Here is a 27,044-nt window from a genome sequence, read left to right on the forward strand (position 1 = left end):
TAAATACATTTATAGAAGATTTGTGTGAGGTATACACTAAAGCATTTCTACATACTTAGTTGTAGTGATTATCATTGTTCCTAAGACTATTTGCTTAAAATACTAAATGTCTATTTGTATACATCCATATGGGTGATTATGACATGTGCTACTTATCTCTTAAAACCACCTAGCCCTACCCCAAATTCCTTCTGCAATCTTAATTTCTCCAATGGAACTGAATCATGACTCCTATTTCTGATAATTCCCTTCCATTATGTTCTAGTTTGGAGAATAACAACGTGTACTAATACAGATTGTTATCAGGTTTTACAATAATGATGACTGACTTCTCTCGGTTAGCTGAAGTTTGAACTTCATTTGTATCCTTAACAGATTTTCGTTTAAAGATCATCAGTTCACATAGATATGAACATCTTTGTTCATGGAACAGAGATAAAACGATATTATCCTGGAATAATGGACACACCAATAAATTTTGTCATTCGTTTGAATTAGAAAGTTGTTTAATGTTCTCAAATTTTCTAGATAATCAATTTAAAACTGAAATATCAACATTTTATCATATTTATTTATTCAAAAAATATGCATTTGTTATATATGTAGTGTATTGTTGAGTTTTCTAGTAGAAACTGCATTTTTATTTATATTACTTTATGACATTTTAATAGACGTTTTAATGCACGACGAAATTTACGTGACATAGCATTGTACAAAATTGGATTGACAGCTGAATTTAAGAATGCCATAATACGTGAAAACATGCGAAACCATAGATCATGATATCCATGAAGTGAAAAACTATTGTATACAACCATTGAGCGGTATGGTAACCAGAAGGATGCAAATAACACTACAATAATCATTAACAATTTTACTACCTAAAATAAAGAAAAAAAGGTAAAATGTCTTGATTTTAAAATACAGGGAAAGCATATATAAGCATGACATGAAAATTACGGGACATGAATAGGATAAAGGAAGAACACCAAAAGAACAAACTTTTCATTTGGTCAGTTATTATGTTGTTCAATAATAGGATAATAATAATAAAAGTAGTAACATGAAAATTTACGTTTTTATATTAGATAGTTACAGAAAATTGGCGGCAATCCCTTAAGTCAGGTAGTTGGGTCAACATTGGGGCTCTATCGACCCAGTTTATTCAGGACCAAGACCAATAAATTAGATTACCGAATACTCGGTAGTCAGTCAGTGTAAATTAACGCTTTATATATTTTACTCATTTACAACAAAAAGTTTCAAGTACCTCAACTGTTTTGTTGATAACCATCTTTTAGTAATTCAAATTTTTTAATGCTCGATTTATATAATTTGCAATAAATAATCATGTTCAAGGAATCTTTCTGCAAACTAAATCAAGGACGAAACGGTCGTTCGATGCTCTCAGGTTTTCGGTGATGATCTAACATTGATCACTTCATAATCTCAATCAAAGCTCAATAGTCTTCACAGTCTAAATTTGTCGTTATCATCCTAGCGTCCACAGAAAATTATCTATGAGTAGCCTATGTTTTCCAAAAAACTTTCAAACAGTAATCACAAGCTCGAGATCAACCTTTTAGTAACTTAACACTTTTGAATGAAATTTTAAACATTAAAACTCAACATTTCGACTGCAGTTTAGCCATAAAATCTTTGAAATATAACGTAGCAGACATTAATCACTCATATGTAACAATACGCTTCTTTGTATTTATACGTTAAGTTTGTTATATTTATATGAACAAAAGTAGTTAAGATAGCTTATTTAATCACTTTAATGTCTAAATTTCGTTATCGGGAAATGTGAATAAAATAGCCGTAGGCTTATTGTTTTTATCCCATTTTACTGTTTTAATAGGTAATAAAATAGTTTCTCCACACGTAAATATCACATTCCTATATGTAAATGTGAGGAAACGTTTATTTTGATTCCAAAATCTATAAGAGGTTTGTGGCTAAACATAATTTCTTTTTATATAAAACTTTACAGTTCTAATGAAATATTCTTTGGGTCTTTATCGAAATGATAAAAATTTTCAATGTATTGAATAAAATGTTTAATTATTTAAAATCAGAAGTTATTCTTTATATATGTGGCAGTGAACTAACTAAGAAATGAAATGACACTTCGATGAAGAGAGGGTAATCAGAAAGCATTAAGGACTAGATAAACTCGAGAGTAGATACCAATTAATAATTAGTTGGTATTATAATCGTCACCCTACAGAAAATCAATCATGCCCAGAATTAATTACACAAGTTCTACTGACCTTAATAGCATCATTTTGATCAAGGTTGTAGAAACATCTTGCTGACTAGTGTCAGTTATCACTGAATTTATATCCAAGACTTTTTGTTGAGAGCTTCTAGCACAATAAGCCCATAGATTTATATATTATTCAAAATTAGACAAGTTATTTGATTTGACAGATAACGCTCTCATGGGAATGTTCATGGAAAGAGTATACCAACAAATCATTTAGATTTATTCGGGCGAATTCTGAATTATTCCGAAAAACATAAAATTAAAAAGTATTGAAGTGTGAAAAAGTCGTATAGCATTCGACTAATGAACAAATGTTCAGCTTCTTGATCTTCTCTTTCTCTTCTTTTACGCTACAATAGAACATGTTCACAAATAAGAACCAAGGAAATGTACACAACACAGCTAGCTCCATTGTAACAACGCATTAGGTCAAAATGATGTTGCTTCCCCAATTCGATAAATATAACCTTTTTTACTTAAGCTTTCTATCCGATTTTAAAACATTTTTTCCGGCAAATTCATATTTACTTAAAATATTACCGTTTTCTTCCACTCTTGCTTACATAAAGCATCAGAACAGATTAATCTGTAAATGAAAAAATAACAACACAATCCCTGTATTCATCACGTTATGAGCAATTTTCTGATAGTTCGCCATCTCGCTTAAAAAAGAATAACAAATCTGTTGCTTGGGGAAAGTAATTTCTTGTTCCTTTTTGTTCTTTATTCTACTTCAAAATTTTAAGTTTATTATCCTTTTTTTGTGGATGGTTTCTTTTTGTTTACAATTCGAACATAAATACGTATATCAAAGCAGTAAGTATATAATTGAGATCATGAACCGATCAATGTTAGATCATCACTGAAAACCTGAGAGCATCGAACGACCGTTTCGTCCTTGATTTAGTTTGCAGAAAGATTCCTTGAACATGATTATTTATTGCAAATTATATAAATCGAGCATTAAAAAATTTGAATTACTAAAAGACGATTATCAACAAAATAGTTGAGGTACTCGAAAATTTTTGTTGTAAATGAGCAAAATATGTAAAGCGTTAGTTTGCGTTGATTGGTCACTGAACCCATCAGCAGTGCACTGACACGATCCTGCACGCTGAGTTCAAATGCAGAACCTTTAGTTTTGCTTGCATATATCTAACCTCTAGATGACTAAAAATATTTGAAATACCATTAATTTATAAATATGGTGTATCTTGTTCAAACTACCATATTATATTTGTTGAAAGACTCAAAAATCTTTCTACACGATTTCTTGCATCATCCTATTTAACTAATATGATGAATAATGGATGGTGTTTGCGCACATGTATTAGTAAAAATAATGTAATCTACAAGTTATTTGAAACAGATCAATCACAGAGAAATTAGTTGTCTTATAATGACATGATTATGAGAGAGTACTAAGTATAGATTAAAGTACCAAATACTGAGGTATACACCTTGGTTGAAGTTTGTTGATCTTCACTTGGTTGTATCAATTACTAAGCCATGAAATAACGAGTCACATCACTAATCAGTTAATATAACAATGTTGACTTTCTGAACATTGTATTATTGTCTATATTGTTTGATGTTGATACACTACATAATTAAATGATCATTTCTTCCATTAAGTATTGGTTTATCGCCTCCTCATTGACCGTGATACTGGAATTGTGAACTGAGACCACAAATTGTTGGTGAAATTGACAAGTAAACTGATAAGAGAGAATTACATCACAGTATCCCGATTACTTTAAGTTGATATTCCATGAAAACTATTTTCTATATGAATAGATTTCAATTCATCGATTGGTAGTCATATAGTTTAAAAAGCCTTCACCAATACTCAATTGTTATAGAGGAAGATTATTGTATATGACAATGTATTGCCTTCAGAATACATCAAACAGGATGCTTGAAAGGCAAATTATATTAACTTTATGATAAAATAAGATGATTATGAACATGATCAAATTCATATAAAACAAATGCCAATAAACTCTGAAGAGTTTTTGTAGGTCTCCTATTGATCATTTGAATTATTACCTGATTATTGACCTATTCTATTTAAATCCTTACAATAAAGGTTTAGATCAGAATTCAAGAATAAATATCAGACTATGTAGTATCAATCGCTTTACCAGCAGGTCAATTTAATCAAATGTATGAATGAATGTAACGTGAAGATTCTAAAATTTATTTGTCTAACATTATGGGTAGATTAGTTTTATTGGATTGCACATTTTTCATTTTAAAGCGATTTCTTGAATCTTTCCTTTTGTATATTACTGAGGAAAACAGATTGGTTGAGGTAATCAAATACGATTAATCAAGCCACTTCATCTTCCCTACGAAACTGCAAAGGTTCAACCGTATTATGAATGGGACGGGCATTCCAGAAAGCGAAAACAGATCACCACGCTGTATCTTTACTGAAGATGTAAATGAAAACCATTGTCTTCATACTCAATAATATCAACTTTGCCGTGGTCATTACAGAAAAGTTAAAAAAAGAATTCATTTAATCTTGTATTTTATGTATCGAAAGGCCACAAGTTCGGATGAAAACGTTAACGCTGATCTATGCGGAAACAAGTATTCAAACTGTACTTAGCTTCACGAAAACTCAAGTGAACAAATCTAGGTCATGTTTTTTATCCAATCCACAGTTTATCTATTTGTAAATCTGTATTGCCAATATAAGCTTATTAAATCCCGGTTAAATCTTTTAAATTTGAATAATTAAATTCTTATAGACACGAAAAATAATTGATTTTCAATTTGTGTAAAAATTACTTCTGGCCTAGTTATTACAAAAGGCTTCACTCCAATTCCTTACTTACTTACACCTTTTACCTCTCGTAGAGAGGGAGGGCATTGACCGCCCACCAGCATTCACATAAAATCAAAAAATATATTTCAAGACGATTAGGCTTTCATAAATATAATACCAAGTAATTTATGTTTAGGTTTATAGTATACTATTTAAAAGTATTTTATTTAGAATCTCCAATGTAAACATGGTTAAACGTCTTATGAATAAATAAATTAAATAACAACCCAAAAGTTAACTTTATTGATAATCAATTTTCAAGCAATTAACTAAATTAACACTGATTCCCAATTTCCAATATAACAGAGATGTGACTACTCTTCAAAAACAAAAAAAATTAAAAGAAAAACGAAAAGAAAGAGAAAAAAGGAAAACATCAGATCTGAATATTTTAGTCAAAAACTAGATATTGACTAATTTCTATGTTTATTTATTATTTTTGTATTAACCAATGAAACATTTGTACACTACTAAATTCATTAATGATTATAAACTTTATAGAAAATGATTTTTATTATTATAGAACTATACATATATATGTAGTAGTATCCAAAAATTGAAACATGTTTCTTTTTTTCCTCTTTATTTTTCCATTTATTTGTCTTTGTTATTTTTTATAAACCAAATTGTTTCTCTCCTCCATTTTAACCTATTTTAACAAGTTTTATCTACTTTTCTTATTGACTACTAGTAGGTGTATCAGGATGGTTACAATTTTACCAATTACATTTCATAAAACAACAACAACAACAGATTGATGTGTACATGTAGGATTAACCTATAGATTAAGAAAAAAAATACAATTTACAAATTGTTTATGTAATAATAAGCAGCTATATTAGAAGAATCTTACAAATTAACTATGATAAGAAAAGATTTTCTTTTATATTGTTAACTTATTACTATTATTATTGCATTATTATCATTAAACATAATTTAATAGCAAACCTTTTGACGAACTAAAACTGAATGAAGTTGAATAATGTAAATCGTAATAGTATCGATTTGTTGGTGAGACATTTGCACACTCATTTTGTTACATACTGACTGAAAACCAATTATGATCCATCAAGTTCAAGGAAATGTATTTTGGACAAGATCTGATGAAAATAGTTTTAAACTTGTGTAAAATTATATCAACGGATCGTAAATTAGGGCGAAACAATTATCCATTGATTCATCATCAATTCTTTCATTTATAACGAACCATTTTCAACTTCCAATATTATTTTTGATTAACAAAATTAAGTTTTGAAAAAAGCACAATTCTGTTAATCATCTAAACAGAAACTAAATACACATTTAATGATTAATAATACTGAAACTGGATCAGTCAATATTCAATAATTAAGTGGGTTCAAGTTCTGACATTGTTAAAATGCGGTGATCTCTTCTATTATCTTAACACAGATTTATGTTATCAGAATACTGTAAGCGTACATAAAAATGTAAACTAGTCATTTAAATAAAGTTTAAATGAATCTATTTTATTTTAGTACATGAAATTAAGTTTCACTAATTAACCAAAACTTGACTCTCATTCAGAATGGAAATATACAACTAATTAGAACAGTATATATATATATATATATATATATACCTCTGTATCGATCAAAAGTATTGAGGAGAAAACCTTATTTTCAATTTTCTTTAAGTGAGAATACCACATATGTACATTCATTAAAACTTTTTTAAAATTCATGATGTTTTGAATGAAATTACAGCCTCACATGTGTTTGAATATGATTGTCAGAAACAATATAACAAAGTTAGATTCAACGATATAGTATTACGGGTAAGTTTAAAAATCAGAATAACATGGAAAGTTGATCTGCATTGTTTTATGTAGAATACACGATGACTACTTTTATCAAAATATCCGGTTATTTTTTATAGATTAACTGTTGTGTTAGGTTTCCTAAACTTTACTTGGGAATACAATAGTCGAGAAGTGATTGGAAAGCAGTTACAAATAAGCCCAATCAGGTTACATCATAATTTAAGAAAAACAATTTCAAGACCATAGCTAGCGAAACATTACTTCTAACTTAAATACCTTTACGTTATTTAAGCCGAAAGAAGCATAAATATATAATATGAAATAGTATGTCAAGTTTTTTAAGTTGAGTTCTCGGGGATGAGAAGCTTAACTGCTACCTTTCTCTGTCGTTTTGGGCGACATCGCCTGAGCATACTTTGAGTAGAAATATATTATATTAAACGATTTTTGACACTAGATAATAAGCATAAAACTAAGATTTAACGCCCTTACCCATATACAAGACATTATTTTCAATCTTAAGAGAAATTATGTTCATGCCAAGGTTCAAACACATGTTTTCTAGTTTCACAACGCGAAATCTTACTACTATGTTATCCTTGTAGTAACGTATCTAATTTAATTAATGAAATATGCCACTCTTCATATTTGAGAACTGAAAGAGATTTATTTCTGTGTTTGATAACATGCACTCTCTTACCATGCATCTCAATCAATAATGCAAACAAAGTAAAACTCAGCATTATTAAAAATTAATTCCTTATGTAGCAATTTTAAAGCTTTGCTAAAAATATGCTAATTTGTTCATGAGAAATCTACGAATTCGCGGAATGAACGTTAGGATTTTACTAAAAAGTAAAACATAAATGTAGTATTCCATCCAAGGTTAGAAAATGGATCGCAAATTACGAGTTTGTTGATCCTGGTTTCCCTAAAATGAAACCGAAATCATTCAGGTCACAACAAAAACGTTCATTTAACAATGTTATTGGTCTACACAGGTAACAATACTATTTGTAGTATTATAAGAAAAATAATTTGTACATATATTGGTGAAGGGAACACAGCTAATATAGTTTCTCAAAAACTATACACAAATATTAGTCTATGGAATATACTTTATTTGAAACTATTATTGTATATTTTGCTTAATGAAGTATTCATGATCGTCCACAAAAATCCTATTTAAGCAAATTTTTAAATAGTATTGAATTGAAGTTTGAGAGCAACTGTATTTGAAGTTAGTAGGGCTTGGATATGAATGGTTTATATGTTTTGAACGGATTCAAGGGATGAAAATTATGGGTGAAAGTTTTCATTATGTGAAAATTCCGATTTAGTTATTTGCTTATGAATAGTTGTGTTTACAATCACCCTTTGGATTAATGAAACTTAATGACTAATGGCTTGCACGAAAACTGTTACAACGATGGAAAGAGAGGAAAATGACAAACTGAACAACTCATTTTTCGAAGCATTGTTACTCATATTTTTATTTCCAATTATTAACAGTTGGGTTATACTTTTTCTTTATTCCCTTAATCTCAAGTCTTTGTCAGATCTTTAAGCTGTCCCATAATTTAATCATGAGCTTGATATTCTAATTTATTTGGTGAACGAACATATTGTGTATATTATCTCATTGATAGTCTTGGTTTATTTGTCTATGTACTCTTTCAGTAAACACTGAACGTTTTCTAATCCAAATATACAGTTTTTGCACTATTGTCACCTCTTCTCCTGCTAACCAATGAGAATCTGCGTAGTAAAATAGTTTCTAACTAAAATTCCGAATTGTTCATAATCAAACTTATGCATTCTGTTTCATCGTTAGATTAAATAGCCTTGGATACTAAACTACGTTTATTGATTCAGAAAAAAATAATTTCTCACCTCAAAAAGCATGACTAATGGATAAACAAAGGTCACAACACTAAGTACTACTGACGGACAATAATTGAGTGCATCAAAACATTTATTTAAACCAAAAGATCTGCAGAGCCTAGATTAATCAGTCATTTATGATAAATCACTATGTTTGTGCTAATGTACTGGAAGCGGCTATCTCCATTTTTTTCTCATAACCAAAGGTCCTGAGTTGAAAAGCAGTACACTTATTCTTCTCTTCTTACCTTCATATAAGGTCGGACAAAATATGCAAAGATCATATCATTTACCGGAGGATCTAGTTCGGCCATATTTTCAGATATTAATTTTACTTGATTTAATTAAAATTATAATTAGAGAGGGGTTTTGTGGATATTATAGTAATTTAATAGTTGAATTCATGAGTCAACTGAAGCTAGACGACCATGGAAAACCTGGGAGCACTGAACGGCCATTTCGTCCTAGTATGGAACTCCTCAGCAGTGCGAATCCATTTGAACTAAACTTTTTTCTGAAGCAATTATACAATATATTTAACATGCATCTGATTTTAATGTTTCATTCAAATAACGTCATTTTACAAATTATTTATTTTGACAAAATATTTGATTAGTCACTTAATTATTTACCTTAATCAACACCATCTAGATTTATTGTGTATATTAAGTCGGTGACTTTATTCAATACACGAAATCGTTCAAGTCTATACTAAGGCCTATTCATTTCAACGCCTCTACGTCCCGATAACTTATTTTGATTACTCAGAACACTCTTCATCTCTATAGATTTCTGATTTACTACTTAATATATTGGATTTAATCTCATTCAAAATATTTACCCTACTAATATAAACAGGTTCATGTTTCGAAATTAGTTCTCTGTTGAAAACAATCCAATAAAATATAATATATTTAATAACTGCACAATTAAAATTTATTAAATATAAAATGCTTGACAATCTGGGCTACCTATTCCTCCCATCTGGATACTTCAACAAGTTATCTGTTTCCTCGTTTCTTTTAATATATCATTATGGTTATTAATTACATAACCTATTCACGTGACTTTCTCAATAATGCACAACCTTTCGTTGTACAAGTTACAAAAGGCCCAATCAGAGATATCGTGGTTGCAGACAGCATGCAGTGAAAATAATGTACATTATTTAGATGTCGATTGACTGGATTACTAATATCACACAGAAGACCACTCAACATTTATCGTCAGGATCGACCAATAATTAAGAAACGGAAACTTGTTGAAGTAGATTGTGCTGAGAATTCTATATTGTGCCAATAATATAATATTGAATAAAGCGACTAATAATAATAAATTATTGAACAAATGAATGTCGATTTTCCCAAGTAGACATGCAGAATTAGTAGATGACTTTTTGAATAATCTTGAAGAGGTTTCATAAAATTTGACGAACAAATAGCTATTGATGGTTCATTTGTTAGAGTATATTTAAAGCGATAAATACGTCAAAGCTTCAGTTGGACAGATCTTTAATTGAACTTGAAATGGATTCGTTTATGAGGTTTTAAAATTTTAAAACAATGAATAATGATTGTCTAAACACACATTTGATCGTATTAAAAACAATAAATTTGGCAGTAAAGTTTCGAAGTATCGACTTCCAAAGTAATTAACTGTTAATTTCTGTTGAAACGATTAAATTACATTATATTCTTGTCATAAATTAGGCTAAAATGTTTAAGTGATAAGTCAGTACACAGACTAAGCTTAGATTCAGTGAAACTTAAGATTTATAATTTCTCAGATAACATAGATAGTTTAATTAACGTAAAAGCATTGTTCTTGCTAAGCTTGATTAATGGTCAGAATTATTTTCTTGACTAGTAATTATAAAATAGTGATGTAAATATATACAAGAATATCACATCGTACATATCATATTAATCTTGAAAAATCTGTATAAAAATTTAAACTTCATTTTGTCCAACTGTAACATTTTCAAACGCCGAAAAATACATAATGAATGTTTCTTGTTTTTTAAAACACCGGATCATATTGCTATGACTGTTTAGTCAGTTTAATTGACTGTAATAGATGAGGTTGTGGCGAGACTATAATTCATGGACGAACCAATCAGTATTACGAGGACGGGTATTGAATTTTTGGCGCGAAATTAATTCATTTATTTGGCTAAATAGAGTCTTGGCATTATTGTTGATGTCAGTTCGTTATGAAAATCCTATATCTGATTCCTAAATCTAAATATCAACTGTAAATATTAATTATAATTTCTCACACTGGTTTATAACCCTCATTTAGTCGTAATATGTAGGTGGACATATTCAAGGCCTCTTTAGCGTCGCCCAAAAGTCGTTCATAAATTATAGTCTCATGGAGGTTGTCAATCTCACAATTAAGCTTATTGATTATGTACTTAACTTCAATTAAATTAATACTGAATGCTACAAACCACTCTCTCTCTTTTTGACTGAATAAGTATGTATATAATAACAAATTATATCCTGACTATGAGTTAGTTATCAGATGAGAAAATTAATAATCAACAATCAAGGATTGTTCACATTTACCAATCTTAATGAACTATAGGTTACAATGTTATTTTCACTAATTAATATCCAAATTCACATTTTAGAAAAAAATGTATACAAAAAAGAAACTTTAATTTTCGTGATTGTTCATAACCATTACATTATTAGTTCCTCTGATAAACAGTAGCTGGTTTTACGAATGAAATTTTGATTAACGACCACTTAGAAATACTTAAGGATATACAATGGTAATAATGATAATGACTGTAATAATAATATTTTCACTTATTACAATCATCTTTGGTTTATCAAAGAATTTCAAGCCAATATTATTCAATATCTTAACAAAGTTTTGTCATTACATTCCTCTATCATGTAAATTTTGTGAATAAATACATAAAGCTTTATTCCATGAGTATTATCTGCTAATGCTATGACATATTAAACGGCAATATAATTTTTTACAAAGGAATCCCATAGTATCTATCTCGTGTTTCTCTAAAGGGAATATAAGATTCAAACTAAAATAACCATTTTGATAGTTCATCTTAAACCGTGGAATAAGTTGCTTCACTGATAGCCCATAGGCTTTTTGTAGGAGAGCATGTGTCAGCTCGGCAGTAAATATAATAAATTGATAAAAAAATAAATCTTAAATGAATAATGTACTGTAACGTGTGAAGAGATTCAGAAAAGTTGGTCTAAATGTTTGGTCAAAATACAGATACAAACGCAATATCCTTCTAGTATAACTGGAATTTCATTTACAAAGTAAACACCGATATTATTACTAGTTGTTTATCTAGAAGTCTCCAGGGACCACTATCAATCCACTAAGAACCCGAATCATGTATAGATAAGTAAAACTATTTAGTTGCACTGAGAATTTATGAATCCGTCGTTTAGCATTGCTTGTCATGAGAAGATTTAATAAGGGTGTATTTTGGTACTTTTAATATTTGTCTCTTTTTGGTGAAAAAGACAAAATTCTTATCCACAAATATTACATAGGCTCAACTTCAAGATACTAGTCACAATCAAAGTCGTAAATATAGAGGACCAAAGATGTATGAGAAGTATATTTTACTCAATAAAAACACATGGAATATACTCAAACATCCGTGATATACACAAACAAACTGCAAATACATTCACTAAAAATTTAAAGATAAGTTCACTAATAAGCGTTAGATCCACTAACGCAATCTATCAGAGTGACTAAGGAAATTAATCATATTATAGCATATGTATACGCAGATAAATATAGAGGCTGCCAATTTAATTTTGATGCATCGAATAAAAAGGTTATCCGGGGAATCCAATTTCGATAATAGATTTTCCAAATGTATCCATCTATTTATCTGTAGATATAGTAACCAGTATAGAAAAGATATTATCTCAATGAACCTCAACTAATCTTATGATAGGTCGTGAAAACACAAAAATTGCGTTTTTTTGCTTTCAGCAATTTACAGTATACTTCAAAAGATCTGCCGCTTTATGCAAATGATGATAATAGATTAAACTTGTTAGGAACATTTGTTTGTGCAACTAAATATATATTCTTGCTTGTTTGTGATACTTGAATTCAGTTCTGGAATTTGTTTATGGTAGAATAAAAAAAGTTGCTAATTGTAAGAGAAGATTATTAAATAGGGTTTGTAAATTGTGTTGCTTAAGATATGTAACTGCTCAGACATATTTTATCGCTTTATCTAGTATAGGATCGTAGTCTATTTGATTAGCATTATACTGGGTTAATCAAAATAAATTACTGTCAAGTTATTTTAGGAGGTTTTCTTGTTCATAGACATAAATACGACAAACTTAAGTATCTAAAACGAAAATAATATAAATTCAATTATTTCTTGGCTTATTTAAGGCTGCTTTCAATGTAAGCAAAAATTACAGTTATATATAAAGTGAGAAAATTTATTTATCTCCCGTTATCAAGCTAACATAAAACTACTGATTAAAAAAAGAGAAATACAGTGTTGATAAAAATAACAGGTCACTGGTTCTATTATTTAAAAACAGAATTCTGAAACTCAATAAAAAAGGAATCTCTGTAAATGATATATTGACTCCCAATGATCAGAAATATGAACGGAATAAAATTTATTCAGTGATAGCATAGAAGGAGAACTGATTCTTTCTTGATTATCGACATAGAGTTGTGAAGGTTGTTGAGTTTCACTGAAATCATGAACCAGTCAACGTTAGACCACTACTAAAAACCGAGAAGTACTGGGAGATCATTTTGTTCTAGTGTGAGACTCCTCAGTAGTGCGTATCCATTATTCCACATGCAGTAATCGAACCCAGGACCTTGGGCCTTGCTCACAAACGCTAAACGTTTATACCCTTGAGCCAGCATTCAACAGTGTTATTGTCCAACTTCAGTCGATTCACAATATAGCATGATAATCTTTCTTGGATATTTCCGCTAGCAGTCCATCTGATATAAAAAGACTAATCTAGTAGCTGAAAAAGATCTACATTAAATGAATGTTTAACCATTAACAATTTCTATCGATATTTATATCAACACTGAATTTCGTTTAGAAATGTTTTATCATTAACGAGATTTAATCGCAAACTCGAAACCGGAAGTGAAATAGGATAACACTGAAGTATGTTAAATAGGTGATAATTTTCAGCATTAATCCATTTTTCGTAAATAAATAAACGGTAAAAGTTCTATTCATTCTAATACTTTGGATTTATTAAATATCCCAGTCTTTTAAAAATGTCAATCATTGAAAACAAACCAAAGATTTAATGAAAATCTGAGGCTGAACATGTATAACTATAAAATCTTGATGTTTTCAACCAATGCTACATTTATAAATATATTGCCATTTTGATATATTCTTGAGACTCTTTCAAGAAAAGAGTTTTTGTAAAACTTATTTTATCTATAAGCAATGATGGATAGTGGCTAGCAGTGGAATCGAGGAAGCGCGTTTCGTCCTATTTGGGACTGATAAATTGCAGTCTTAAACCTCAATGGGAAGATACAAGCCAAAACAACACCAAGTGAATTTATTTTATTTAGACTTACAATTTAGAAACATAAAATAACGCCGAATTGCCATCATTTCTTAAACTTGTATTTCAACATTTTCATTCATTCCTCATGTCAATCAGTATAAAACCCACATACATGTATACTTCACTTGCACCTAACGAATAAATTTGAAGATTCAAGTATAGAAGCATTATTATACAGTATGATTTATTAAAAAAAACATCACACTAAACGCTTGATACAACACCTAATTAAAAGATATTTTAACCAATTATAACTGTTACATTTAGATATAAATGTCTAATTGAAAAGAGACGTCTCGTTATTTATTAAGACTAGAACTTATAAAAAAGAAACACATCCACAACGAACTTAGGTAAACAAAAATATAAAAATAAATTCAATTTGCCTTAGAGACAAAAAACAAACAATTAATCAATTTGGTTTTCTTTTAAAATTCATACTTTGCACTTATGCAAACACTGAACCATTTTATTCTCGAAGATAATCAATAGTTTGCTAATCAATGAATTTTTCACTTAAAATAACAAAATATATTTTACTAATTCTATTTTATTCTATTTTCCTATTTCTTTCCTTCTTTTTTTTGTTTTGTTGAAACTAAGTGGAGTTTTTTTATTCTTTGAAAAATAGTATGTTACATTTCAACGTAATATTACATAACTAACTACACTTAGTTATAAAATACATTCATCTATTTAGTTGAGAATAATATTACAATGTTGCATAATAAAATGTATACTGGTGTATCTTTTTATCTATCGAGTTTGTTTTGTTTTTTTTGTTTTGCATAGGAGAGTTAATTTTAAGCTGGAACTCAAGAGTTTGATTTTATCAATTTCGATATTGGTTTAATTGAATCATAGATTAACGGAGTACCTTCAAAGTCAGAATGAATTTAAAGGTTTGAAACGCTTTATCAACAATGTTTGTTTAAATAATATTCTGTTGATTGGTTATGTATATTGACCATTTATATTTTACATTAAAGATATTATTATTATTCCTAAATATTAACCTATATTCAATGAATAAAGTGCCTAATTTTACGAGTATTTAAATATGCAACTGCATATTGTTATATCTCGATAAGAATAATGAATGGTAATTCTTGGGATCCATTTATGGACCAATACTATGAGTATATTTTTATCGTGTAATTGTTATGTAACTAAACTGTTCATATTCATATCGCTTTTATTATAAGCTTTCATTTGATCCATAGACTATTACTATACGATTTACCATTCTTGAGTTATGGCCCGTCTATTGATTACTATCTCCCTCATTCACAGCCACTTTTGGCTAAATATTGTACAAATGTTGTTTCATATTTTATGGTACGATGTGGTCTGTTTGGTTTGTATACAAACCCAGTATGTTTGAAATAAATGATTCATCTTGCACAGGCTGAGATTGGTGTTCTGGACTTAACTGGCTGTGCTAGATAGGAAGCGAGACCAGTCAGGACTCTAGGCTGCTCGCACGTGTTTTATGCGTCACTGGTTCGATCGATAATTTCGCTGCTCTCCGATTGGCGGTATCGTTGCGTTATCCAATATACAGGGCACACAGGTTCACAAGTTATAATACATATCATGATAGTTTATTCGTTAAAAATGAAACTCTTTCGCCGAATTTAATATTTTTTATAATAATACTGATGATTATCCGACAGCTTGCTTAAACATTTCGGCTACCTATTACTCCCATCTGGATACTTCAACAAGTTATCTGTTTCCTCGTTTCTTTTAATATATCATTATGGTTATTAATTACATAACCTATTCACGTGACTTTCTCAATAATGCACAACCTTTCGTTGTACAAGTTACAAAAGGCCCAATCAGAGATATCGTGGTTGCAGACAGCATGCAGTGAAAATAATGTACATTATTTAGATGTCGATTGACTGGATTACTAATATCACACAGAAGACCACTCAACATTTATCGTCAGGATCGACCAATAATTAAGAAACGGAAACTTGTTGAAATAGATTGTGCTGAGAATTCTATATTGTGCCAATAATATAATATTGAATACAGATAATAATAATAATAATTATTATTGTTAAGGTTATCAACTTATTTATAAGTATTATTATTGTGTAAGATGACTTCAGTTTTAAATTACTGTAAATTGGTGAGCAGTTTACCTGAGTGGTTTAGAGTAATTTTGGTTATATGTAAAGCGGTTTTCTGAGCCGACTATTGAGAAGAAAAATAGCATAATTCTTTTATTTCATCTGATTATTTTTATTTAAAACACAAGAGACAAACTGTCTATAATCAGACGCGAATTCTAAGTTAACTGTTTGGAGAGTGAATATACGTTTTATTTCATAATGACTTTATTACGCATATAAATATCCTTCCCTATGAACGGTGTGATATAATACCATTCTGAATTCCTAAAAACATCTAATATTTTGGAATTCATAAGAATGTCATTTGGAACGTTTTTGCCTATTATTATAAAAATATGAAGAAGAAATAACGGTGAAAATAACAATCAAGTGCTTTTAAGAACCAAATGGATTGTTAAACTCAAATTTCTAAACTCGCATGTCTAGCTCAGAAAAAAATGAGATATCAGGTTGGGGAGACTGAAAATATTGACTGAAAAGTTATTTATAGTTAATGAACGAATAATTATTTATTCATTTGGACGGACAGTGAAAGACATTATTGATTAAGGATTGTCGCCAGAGAAAAAGTCATCTAAACCTTGGAGACTTCTATCAGCTGTTTTTTCAGCATATACGGCATTATGTTTGAATTTTGAAATATAAATTAGCGGGTTACAAATAAGTCGTTTAAAATAATATTTCACCACATAATGAATGACAGTACTGACGTGGTGAACAGAACAGAGGTGTGGACAATCGGATGTATCTAGTACCAAATTACAGGACTTGTTAATAAAATCTAACAATCAAATAGTAAATACGTAATTTGCAAAATGTCCATCAATGGTCTCATAACGACTCAGACTTCATTGTTCTTGCATTTTCATACAAATTGCATTCTGTTTCCATTCTTTACCTTTCGATCCTTTTGTCTCTCTGCTGCCAGATATTCTGTTCCTGACGAACACTATATACTACTTATGTCAATATAAGTAGCACACATACCACACTGAGTTCGATCACATGCGGGCTGTTGCAATTCACCACCGAAGAGTCTAAAACTAAGTTAAAAAGCAATTCTGACGTGCATTGTTTCAGGTGAGCTCTTTGGCAAGAATCTTATTCTTTTTTCTCCCCACCTCTCTACTTCTCTCACTCACTCTCTCTCTCTCTCTCTCTCTCTATATATATATATATATATATATATATATATATATACCTAATTCTGGACGTTTTTATTCTGCACGAGTGACAAAGTAACACAGTGTAAAATAAACCCTTTGAAAAACATATTGTCAATAAACAATTCCAATTATATTAAAAACTGTTTCAACTACTAAACTTCTAAACGTTTAACGTTAAGAGATTTGATTGATTTATGCCAAAATTATATCCGTAATCTGGTCTATCAAAGAAATACTGTCAAATTCCAAACAATTTTCTAGTCAGGGCTTTAGATTGTTGATTTATTTAATTATTCATTTATTTAGAATTAACGTTTTAATCAATTCTGTGGACGAACTACTGACTACAATAGTTAATACTTTGTGGCGACATACTTCATTCCATGTTTTTAATTAAACAGTATATATATATATATATATATATATATATATATATATATATATATGATACTTTTGAACACAAACGTTTTGAATTCTATGGAAATTTACATAATACACTGAACTGCAAAGTAGGGATTTATGGATAGACGTTTTGATCTAGTTTATGGCTCCTTAGTGATGCTAACAGTTGGAAACCTAATATTGAAGTATCGGTTTCATGTACTCCATGTTTAGACTGCCGAACTCAATAAGCAGGCGGTTTTTCAAGTAGAATAAACGTTCACTACAATTTGGTAACAGAATTATTTTTAAAAAATACGAAACCGAACAGTTTTGTCCAAACAATATAACATATACAACACTAAAATAGTTCATGTATCTCGTTCGGCTTTTTTGGGGATTATCTGCCTAAATTATAGGCTGACATGGATACTGGCTAGCAGCGGAATACAGAAAGCGTTATTTGGACGAAATTGAACGAAATAGAAGCTCTGGATTCCCCTGCTAGCCACCATTTATTACTGCTCATAATGCTTATGACTTAAGTCAATTTTGAGGCAGTCCTCACAGGATGAACACATACCAGAAATAGACTGAGTGAATCCCATCCCAAACATAATCTGGGAGATTCAAACAACTAAAACAAATGAATGTTCGCTTAAATGTAGAATTAACAGAGGGTACTTATTCCACTTTGTTATGCAAAACCCGTTAATAAAAATGGCTTTTTACGCTAAATATAAGTTAATGAATGTAAAGATTCTAAAGATCTGTTTAAGTTATTGTGTTGTCTAGCAATTTTCAGATTACTTTAAATATGACTTTAAAGTAGATTTTGTTATCATGTCACATGAAAAGAATTAGATTAGAAATTATACATTTAGCGTGTGGTCGACGTAGCTTTAATATTCATTTTAATAACATGAAATAACCTAATAACGATATTGTGAGTCAAAATGAATAGTGGCTAGCAGCGAAATACAGGAAGCGCGTTTCGTCCTATTTGGGACTCGTTAGCTGGATGTACCTGCATTTCAGAATTGATATTCACTCTGGCACTCGAACTCAGTACCATTTTCTTCAAACGCCATCGAGTAATCCACGGTTATTAAGGACTGCAGTTGATCAGTTTCTTGTTGACATAACAATGGGAAAACACAGGTAAACAACACCAAGTAAATTTTAAACTTCACCGCATTGCACAAGCAGGCGGCTATCAGGACTCGGTAGCTAAGCGGATAACGCGATGGCGATCGAAGCGAATGGTACTGAGTTCGAATCCCAGAGTGAACACCAATTCCGAAATGCCGGTACATCCAGCTAGCGAGTCCCAAATAGGACGAAACGCGCTTCCTGGATTCAACTACTGGCCACTATCCATCTTTGATCGTAAAACTTGTTACCTAAGGCGATATCGAGGCAGTTCGCATAGGATGCACATATGCCAACAAGAAACTGATTAATTTAAGGCCTAAATAACAATGGGAGGATACAAGTAAACAATTCGAAGTGAATTTGAAATTGCGAGTTGGTTAGATTTACTCATTACTGTAACACTACTTAGCATCCTCGTCGTAAACGTCTGAATGACTGTGATTCTAATAAATCCTGTATTTGAGAATGGAAATGTATGTTGAATACGAGTATTGTAACATGTTTAATACTTCACCAGTTAGGAAAAGAAAGGAATTTTAGTAGTTTACAAATGGTACACTGTTGTGAGTATTGTCCAATCGTTAGAAGTTTAAATTATTTGATTAATTTCTACATTTTTAAGGAAAATAAACAACACCATGCTGAATATTCACCAGGTTGCAGTTATTTATTTTTAGAATCTATCAGCCAATAATCATTTAAGTCTTCCAGAATTATGTAATTCAAATCTGATTAAATGTTTAGGACATATCAATTATATTTATTTTATACTAACCGATTGTACATTCTTACGTCATACAGGTTATAACCATATACACCTCAATGTAGCAGTTAAATAAATAAATGTCTATTAAAATTTTTACTAACGTCTGAAAAAATAAATACACGAAAGAATAACTATAGACATGTCCTAGTGTCATATATGGCTGAGTATGCAGACCTAGAAAATTATATCTACCATAGGTTAGTAAATCCTCTTCGTCTGAAAGCTTCATTGTAAGAATGGAGGTTTGTGGAAATCATAGTATTGTAATAGTTGAATTTATGAGTCTATCTAAACTAGACCACCATTGAAAACCTGGAAGCATTGGACGACCGTTACTTCCTACTGTGGGACTCCTCAGCAGTTGGCAACACGATCCCACATACAGAAACAGTAAAGTCTTATACGTGTCAGGTGAAAACAGTTGCACAAATACATCAATCAGTTGACGTTAGACATCTACACAGGTGGATCTCGGCTCACTGGTCTAGAGTTTAAGCGTTCACGCGCGACACCGAAGGCTCTGGGTTCTATCACCGCATACACGATCGTGCATGCGCACATCTAACGAACTCCATACCAACACCAAACGGTCGTCCAGTACTTCGACGTCTTCAATCATGTTCTAGTATACACCGACTCATCAACTCAACTATCAAATTCACCACAAACTCCACAAATCCCATTCTCGTCAAAATTGTCTTGTGTGCTATTCTTCATCGAACTGTAAGTATCGCAAACAATCTCATGTCCTTTCGATTGCATCAGAATATTATGACTAGTTCAAATGTTATTACTTGCTATCAATATCAGCGTTTCATTACCACCTACTATGTCCGAGTGGTATAAAACATGAAGAAATAAGTCTCATAAAATATGTTAGTGTCCTCCATTCATAAGACGTTGAATAAACGAGCTGGAAATTTCCTGTTCGTAAAATGATGGCACTCGTATAAAAGAATGATGTGAAAAATGAATGGGGTTATTATGTGTCAATGATTTCTCACTTGAAAATAATCATTAGAAACTATTGAAATATTCAATCTGAACAACCAATATGTTTTGGTGTGGAGCTTATCAACTGAAGTCTTTATCACTGACTACAATTAAACTACTTATAATTAAAAACATCTCACTTCGTATATTCTTCTAGGTTTCATATATTAACCAATCACCAATGAAGAAAAATGAATGGACCTTAATAGATATAAAAAATAGCATGAAAATCATATTTCATCGATTTTAAAGGAGCAAATAAACACACAATTCTTCAAAAAACATACATATTCTCTATTTATTTATTTATTTTTGATTATTATTATTATTATACTAACCTACATAATGAATACAAAAAGAGATTACTTACAAAAGTGATATATGAGTAGAAGGTGCTCACATTGTTATTGATGCTATGATTAGTGGCAGTAGTAAACAAAATATTGCTTTCTGATATATATATATATATATATATATATATATATTTATATATAGGTTTATTCCTCTCACTGTATTACCGGTTATTAATTGTTTACTCTATTGGCAAACATTTTAAATTATTTGTTAAACCTTTATTTTTTGGATAAACATCAACAAATCTAAGTGGAAGAAAATATAATCAAATGAAGTTAATTTTAAAACGAGATAAATCTAATGTATGTTGTCAAATTATAATGGTAATGAATAAATCTAAATTGTTCTCTTTTCTTCTTTTTTTTCTTTTTTAGAAAAAAGAATTCCAAATCTGACACCTTTTAATTCATTGATTATTATCATAGAATTTAATAAACGAATGAATAAATAACTAGTTGACAATAATATAGATTAATAACTTATAAAAAGGATTATTTCATCTGTTCTTAGATATATTTCCTCAATTGTGCTTTCTTTTGTTTAGTATCCATCTGACTGATAATAAAGCTGAGTTTTGTTGGATTACAGTTGGTAATAAATTAGGAGTTTTGATGCCAAGTTGTTTAGTGTTGTGCTTTTTTTCTTTTTAAATACAAAATATGTCATGCATTAGTTGACAGTAATAGTTGTTTGAATAAAAAAATATTCTTAGGTGATAAGTAATAAACTTTTTGAAGGAAAGTGAGAAACTAAAAGTAATATCCTAAGCATATTGCAAATCTGTTTCATAAAAAAGAGTAACTATGAACATTACAAAACGTGATGAGATGTCATATTTATTGAATAGTAACTGTTTTAGTGGAGATTAAATGCTGACGAGCGTGAATGATGCATTGATAGGTGTAATTGTATCTATACTCATTCAGTAAAATTTTTATACACTCATAATTTAAAAAGAATTTTTACTTCACAGATCTTGGAGAACCAAAGCTGTTACATTATGATCATGGAATAGTTCACAATTTTCCACATTTATACAACTGAAAAGGTATCATCTTCTTAGCACCAACTTCATTAATTATACGTAACAAATAAATATTTTCTATTGCGGTAAGAGAACACAATTTATTATTATTAATTACAAGAAAATTTGAAAGTTATCAGTATAAGGTTGTGGGGATTATTTAGCTTTTGATTGAGATTGGGAACCGATTGATGCTAGACGACCATTGAAAACCTGGAGCAGTGGGCTGCCGTTTCGACCTATTGTGGTACCCCTCGTCAGTGCTCATTCACGGTCCCGCCCGCGGGATTCGAATCCAGGGCCTTCGGCCTTGCGCACGAACGCTGTATCTCTAGATCAATGAGTCGGCATCCAACGGTGGTAATGTCTATCCTCAACCAATCCAAGAAATTGCACGATCATTTGCCATTGTACTGAGATAGATACCTGTTTCTACACGACACGGATTAGCCTCACGGGCCACGGCTTCTTATAGCAGTTACGAAATAATGCCAAGCTTTATTATTATTGTTTTCAGAACAGTTTTCAATGACAACAAATGATTGTATTTAAATTAATTCATGATAAATGAAAATTTAACAAAAAATGATCGTTCATAATTATTTTCAAATCATTAAACCTAATAAGTCCATAATAAAATTTACTTAACAACATATCTACTTACAAATGATATTCACTATTGTGACATTTCATAGAAGCTTTGAAGATGTATAATAACTTGAAAAAAACTGTGGAATTCAAACAAGAGTTAAGCATAAGTATTCTTGTAAAGAAGAAAAAAGTTCCTGTGATAAAACATATATATAAATTGATTTTAAACAAAGTATAAACTTTTCGTAGACATCCTAATATTAAAAAGGTTTTATAAATGCGTTAAAACATTCAAGCATATAATGTAGATATCTACAAAATAAAAGATTTTCACTTTTCTAGCTAGAAAGGAAACTAAAAACGATGTCGTTATTCAACTTGGATTGAGCAGCCCACTCACCATATATATGTATATTCATATGATTGGATAATTATGATTATGAAAACATAAGTTTATGACATTGTTCATGTCAGTTTTCTCTTCTTCAAAAGACTCCACATCTGTAGGATTAGATTTACTCTATTTTCGTTTTCGTTGTTTTGAACGTCTATGTTTGTTCTACTATGTAAGAGTATTCAGGTTCTTTGTAATTCCTAAACTCGAATGGTTTGCTATGGTCTTCTTCACAGATGCATTCCCACAGCTCTTTCGGACAATGAATAGTAGGTCAGGAAGTATTAGAGGCTACAAAAACTTAGCGCTTACCTCAACACAAATGTCAAAGTTCTTTCTCACATTGAATTATACTTGCAGTCTTTACGGTCTCTACTTAAACCACCAGCCCTCTTTACATGTGTTCTTACAAATACAGAATCTCCTGAAATATCTCTATAGACTTCAAACACTTCTCTGACGTTTTTCAATTTTTTTCGTCAAAGATTTACTATAGCTAATTTTGTGTATTTTTAGGATAGTGTAGAATACTGATTACCTAATATCAACCAGAGAAGCTTTATTCAAGAAACGAGAAACGTTTTATTTTAAGGTATGTGATAAATAAAACCATAGTCGAGTATCCTCTGAGGAAGCTTGACATTCAGTAAAAGAATGCGAGCCTTGACAATTTTATTACGTCTACTGAGATTCAGTTAATATTGTACATTTCTCAAAAAGCGACTTCAACACTAAACTCAATAACTCTGATTGGCAACAATTAACTGATATGTATAATGAAGCTTGTAATATTTGAATTATGATCATAAAATCCATAAACATTCGGCACTTGTTTCATTAACTACAAAATTAGTAACATTGTTTCACTCAAAAATGCATGACTGATGTAATGAAAATGCTGGATATAGAATATACATCAATTCCCAGATAGTAATTATTGATCACTCATAAAATCATTAGAAATCGAATTATAAACACATGTAGGTTCAACTGGAATATACTGGTATAATGTCAATGTTACCAATCCGGTAGGGACTTCAAAGGGCCTAGAGACAAGTGAAGTGGGATTTAATATGAAAATGTATCCGGTGAAAACTTTTGAAACAAAATAGGAAGAGCTATGTTTTTTTTTAAAAATTTGATGATAAATTCATTTTTCAAGAACAAACATACAAAAAGTACGATTGTATCAGCGTTTTATTCCTGTATGTTAGTTTCATATATTTTTTTTAAAAAATGGCATAAAACTTATAGTTTAATTTATTGCGATTTGTAGAAACGTTTATCTAGACTTCGTTAAGCAAAACATATGGATTACAAGAGTTCGTTAATCTCTTTTCTTTTCGCAAAATTATTTACTGGAATAACACATCCATATGAGAAGAAATTCTACAATATTGTGCTTAGATACTACAGTACAACATAGAGAAATTGGTTTATTGTAGAGAGGAATGTCAGCAGATTATAAACTTTAGCTACATGTTTATAGGATATAATATACATTGTTTTTGCAATTCTATCATTCATTTCATATTTAGCCATAGAATGAAATTTATAGTACTTGTGTATATACATTTCAATATTATTTTATCGCATGTTTTTTCTCTTTTCTTTACCTTACATTATTCATTTAAATGATGTTTTAACGAAGTATTTCACAGATAATAACTAAACTGGGAAGCATGTGTGATTTTCCTTCTGGGGCAAAAATGTTTTTATCCTATTGTGTTAAGTGTAAGTATATTTGAAGAATAATTTGTTATATGTTGTATATGAAATTAATTTACATGAAACAATGATATATATATATACCCTACTTTTGAAAATATATTCACTTTTAAAAGTGATTTATAGCAAGAACTATTTATTAAATGTAACATGGAAGGCTTATTTATCAATATACAATTCCATAAGATTCACTATTTCATAAAGGAGTCAAGTAAACATGTCATTAAACCCTAATACTGCTTTTATACTTTAGTTAAATAATTAGTTACATTGTAGTAATACTTTACCTGTCACTGGGATTATTGTATGGAATGACATTAACTTGTTCAGACCTGTTTTTGATTGATCACATATTCTCACTGTTCCGTTGTACTATTTAAACTTGGATTAATTTTAATTTGGCTATTTATTCTCTGAAGAAGTGACTTACGCTAAGTCACGAAACGTTTGAAAATCTCATTTTTCTACTCACTGGGATATTACAAATATACTATTTATTTATTTATAACAATTTACTGAATGCTCAATTTATTCGAAATTATCAAATCAAACCTTGGTAATGATACCTATATTATAGATTTTGTCTGTTGACAAGAATGAACCGATTTTTCCATCAAAGTAGCATACTATTTTTTTCTTTATGTATTAATTTTTCACAAAACTTTCAACTGAAAAGTATCAAACAACATAAAATTGGTTTTAGGAGTTTGATTATATTATAATAAAACTTACTTGTCTTCTGGCTCTTACTCTGTTAATTACTTTACGTAATTTCAAATTGTGTTGTGTTTCACTAATCGTAGCATAAGAACGTTCTGTTTTATTTGATGATATAATTTGATTAAAATTTATATGTTGTCCAACAAGAGATATTCCTTTATTGTCTGTACGAAATAACCTCCAACTTATTTGACAATACATTACTGATGTAATAAGTAATGGTAAAACATAAAATACAATTAAATCACACATATAAATAGCTTTATAAGCTGTTCGCTTAAATTTAAATGTACACGTTTCAAATGAACCATATTCTGAATATTGTTTAACTGTAGTACTCATAAATATCCATGGTATATTATATGTTAATGTGAAAATCCATATTCCAGTAATAATTTTAATTGCTCTTTTAATAGTACACATATAATGTGCACGCATTGGATAACAAATTCCAACCCATCTTTCAACAGAAAATGCACATATAGATAATGCTGAAGCATCTACACTTAAATATTGTAAACATACACTTAATTGACAAGCAAAATTACCTAATCTCCAATGATTATATGGTTGATAAAATTCTTGTACCATTAATGTTGTACTAGTCATTAATACAAGTAAATCACTAGCTGATAATGAAATAAGATAACAATTAGTTGGTGTATGCAATTTTGATGATAATATTAAAACTAACATAACAAAAATATTTCCAATAACACCGACTGTTAAAATAACTGACAATGAAATTGTACCAACTAATTTATATGGTAAAGAATAATGAATTAAAGGAATTAATGAAATATTTTTATTCATATTTAATAATGTGAAATTATTATTATCCATTTTGTTCTATACTATTTTGTTTGAAATTCTTATTCTCAATTAATTTTAATTAGTGGGATTTTTGAACTTTGTTACAATGTCTGACATGATACTTCGTTTTTCTTTATTTTTTTTAAAAAAAAGACAAACTCAACGAAACATTTTGATTTATTGTTAGTTTATTCATCGAAAGTTTAAATTTAAAAGCTGAGGGTAATTCTATTGGTTACATAATAAAAAAATGGTTTTGATTGGTTGAATGAGATATTTATAAACTTACTGGATAATAAAAATTAAAAAAAGCAACCTTTGTTAACTTTTAATCCTATATATATATATGCTTTATACACATAGTTGGCTTTATCATTTTGAGAAGAGCAAGAATAGCCTGAATTCATTTTTATTTTGTAGATTCTCGTCAGCTACTTGTGATATTTAAAAATCAT

General features: G+C 29.8%; 1 protein-coding gene across 1 annotated transcript; it reads right to left on the reverse strand.

Annotated features, from left to right (window-relative positions):
• Positions 1-857: 857 nt before the first annotated feature.
• On the reverse strand, positions 858-26,826 carry MS3_00002977 (uncharacterized protein; the record flags this gene model as incomplete). Its single annotated transcript, XM_051210658.1, has 2 exons — positions 25,789-26,826; positions 858-881 (listed from the first exon to the last, which is right to left on the reverse strand). Coding segments are annotated over exons 1-2 (855 nt in total), but the record flags the coding sequence as incomplete, so codon positions are not given.
• Between the last annotated feature and the right edge of the window lie 218 nt (positions 26,827-27,044).

Source organism: Schistosoma haematobium, chromosome ZW (genome assembly GCF_000699445.3).
Source record: "Schistosoma haematobium chromosome ZW, whole genome shotgun sequence".
In the NCBI taxonomy this organism is placed as follows: domain Eukaryota; kingdom Metazoa; phylum Platyhelminthes; class Trematoda; order Strigeidida; family Schistosomatidae; genus Schistosoma; species Schistosoma haematobium.